Genomic DNA, 2,851 nt, shown 5'->3' with positions numbered 1-2,851 from the left:
AAGAGAGGTGGAAGAAAGTCTCTTACGTCCCGACAGATGTCCTTCCCGTACATCTGCAGAAAGGTGATCATCCACTTCCCAGCTGCACGCACGCGCATTCCTTTGCCTTTCCGCAAGGTCTCCTTGATGGCCATCAGGAAGTCAACGGTGCGTTCCAGGGGGAAGTTTCTGCACACCATCTGCAGAGAAAAGAGAAGAGGAGAGATCTCATCACTGCTCTGCGGCAGCTCTTCAAAACAGAAAGCAGTCTGGAGGGCGTTCTTAGCTCAGCAGCTTGCCGCTCATTCAGGGGCAATCACAACGCTCCTGCTCTCCTACCCTGCTATTTATACGGAAGGCGGTTGAGCCTTCTCTCAGCTGCTCCACCCATGGTGTTTGCTTACATGCAAAGCTTACCTAGCAGCCACAGTCACACACACACACAGACACACCATGGAATCAGCTCCTTGCAGCTGCCTGAAGGGCAGACATAGCTCAGAGCCTCCTGCTACTTGCTGAGAAAAGAGGTCTCAGGGTGACAGCTCATTTTGGAAATGGTATGAAAGGCTGGGGACAGCCTAGGGTCGTGCAGAAGCCTACGCACTGAGATGCCACCACCCCTTTTTGGGTCCACTTACCCTTGCCAGTTTGGATGAGGTCTGGAGCTGAGCAGCGGTGCTGCAGTCATTCAGCCCCTCACACAGGCTCCCAGTGTCTCCTGTCTCGATGACTCTGTTGGCCGCCTTGGCTGGAAAGAGCACGGGAGAAAAGGGAAGTCATGCTTCTAGAAACGGAACTGCTTTCCATGGGGGAGAGACTGAGGACAGGGTGGGGACAAGAAGAGAGCTGTGCACAGTGCATCTCCCTCCTGTACACAGGGCCCAGCCCATGGGGCTCTGGTAGCGCTGCGGAGGAGAGCACAGGGCTGGTGCATCCCGCTCTACTCACCTTGGATTTGCAGAAGGGAGCTCAGGCAGGTGGCGGCCAACTGGCGGGATGTGGGCATGGGGTCACATGTCAGCGGAGCCAGCAATCCCACCAAGGAGCCAAAGGACTCACAGGCATCTCCTCTCTGCAGGGATGAGGGGCGGGAACAAAGCTGTAGGCAGCCCCAGCTCTCCCTAGCTTCTCCTGCCCGTGCCTTCCCCATGCCAGCATGCACAGCTGGGCGGAGCTCGCCTTCCAGCTCAGGGGCACTGGGGAGGGAGCAGGGAGCATGCAGTGGGGCTTTTTACTCACCGGAAGCCCTTCACAAGCAGCCAGCAGCTGGGAGCAGGTCTGCAGGGCCCTGTTACGCTCCCACATGTTGTTTGAGGTCAGTGATCTCTGCAGGACCTGAAGCAGAGCATGTCTCACCATGGACATTTTTCCCTTCCTGCCATCCCTCTCCCTGTCCCTCTTTTCCCAACAGTTTCCCTCAGGTCCTGCCCTGTGGCTCCACGTGGACCCCCGCCTCACTGTGCGCTGACACTGCTGCTCCCATTTTCTGCAGATACTGCTGCCTCCTAACCCAGGAGCTTTTCCTCGGCTGGGCCCTGCCAGGGGCTGGCTCCTGCCTTTCTCCTGCAGAGCCCATTTCTCTGCCCATTTCTCAGCTCGCAGTGAGCTGGCCTGTTAGCAGGAGATTTCTCCCCCTTCGATCATACTCTCTGTCCCCAGATCTCTGTCCCTGCTATCAACGGGCACCATGCTTCCTCCCTTGCCCCACACGTACTCACCTGGACTATGTTCTGGAAGAATCCCCGGGTGGTCTCTGTCTCAAGCAGGACCACCATGAGCCGGCCCAGAGCTTTCAATGATGTCTGCAGAAGCTGAAAGCAGGAGAGGGGATTGAGGTGTGGCATCACGGCTGCTGCCGGAGCATAGGCCGTGTGTGCTGAGGTAGGGCTCTGACGCAGAGGTGGCCGGGAAAGTTACGGCAGGTTACCTGCAGGTACTGTGCTGCTTGCTGTGACTTCTTGATCTTCAGCATCATCTCTGCTGAAGGGTGTGACACAATGTTCTTGCAGCACAGAGCCAACATTTCACGTGCATCCTTGCTTCCTAAAGAGGGCTTCAGCTTGCTGACAGGAGGAAAAAAAAGGAAGAGAAAGCAGAAAGGGCCTTTACCACTGCTCTCCAGACTGGTGCAGACAATGTCTGAGATTCTCCCAATCAACAGCTGCAAAGCCAACACCTCCAGCCTGTGCTGCTGGAGCAGCGCCCACCTCCTCCCTGGCAGCAGTGAACCACTTCCCGCTCTGAAGGGAAGAAGGCCCCAGGTCTCCCTTCTCTTCCTTGCCTGGGGACAGCAGTACCAGGCCTTTCTCCCTGCCCAGAATCTCAGCTTCACTGGCCACAACAGCCCAGCCGTCTCTCCTGTAGATGCAGCTCCTTCCCCCCTCCCCCCTCCAGGCCTTCGGAAGCTACCCTAAAGGGGGACCACCATCTGCCTTGCAAGCCTAGAGGCTCCCACCCTTACCTCAACTGCTCCAGGGCCAGAATCACCTTGAGGGGCACTGGGGAGACAGGGGTGCCCAAGTAATACTTCTTCAGCAAGTCCTGCAAGTACCAGAGAAACATTATCAAAGTGGGCAAGGGCCACGAGAGAGCTCTTCTGCCTGGCCCACAGACAGAAACAACTGCCACACACCAGCCCCATCGTTCCCACATTTCCCATGCAAGCACTGCAGGATGCAGCAGCTCCACAGCTGGTGGACCTAGCCTGCTGCCTGCTGCTGCCTGCTGCTGCCTGCCAGCACCCAAGGTCCCCACCAGCTGGAGACGTGTGGCTGAGGGAGACCTGCATGGCTCCAGGGATGGCAGCCTCGTGGCACAGCCCGGAACTCCTCCACAGAGAGCCCTGGCTCTAGGCACTCACCATCAGGATCTC

At 57.6% G+C, this 2,851-nt stretch overlaps 1 protein-coding gene across 1 annotated transcript; it reads right to left on the bottom strand.

The window, feature by feature from the left end:
• Positions 1-26: 26 nt before the first annotated feature.
• On the bottom strand, positions 27-1,823 carry LOC122191189 (maestro heat-like repeat-containing protein family member 2B; the record flags this gene model as incomplete). Its single annotated transcript, XM_042891398.1, has 5 exons — positions 1,698-1,823; positions 1,219-1,314; positions 928-1,051; positions 618-727; positions 27-179 (listed from the first exon to the last, which is right to left on the bottom strand). Coding segments are annotated over exons 1-5 (609 nt in total), but the record flags the coding sequence as incomplete, so codon positions are not given.
• Positions 1,824-2,851: the final 1,028 nt, after the last annotated feature.

This window comes from Lagopus leucura, unplaced genomic scaffold (genome assembly GCF_019238085.1).
Source record: "Lagopus leucura isolate 7727_CA_CO unplaced genomic scaffold, USGS_WTPT01 45782-0_obj-0_obj, whole genome shotgun sequence".
Classification (NCBI taxonomy): Eukaryota; Metazoa; Chordata; class Aves; order Galliformes; family Phasianidae; genus Lagopus; species Lagopus leucura.
This window is presented reverse-complemented; position numbering and strand designations above follow the sequence as displayed.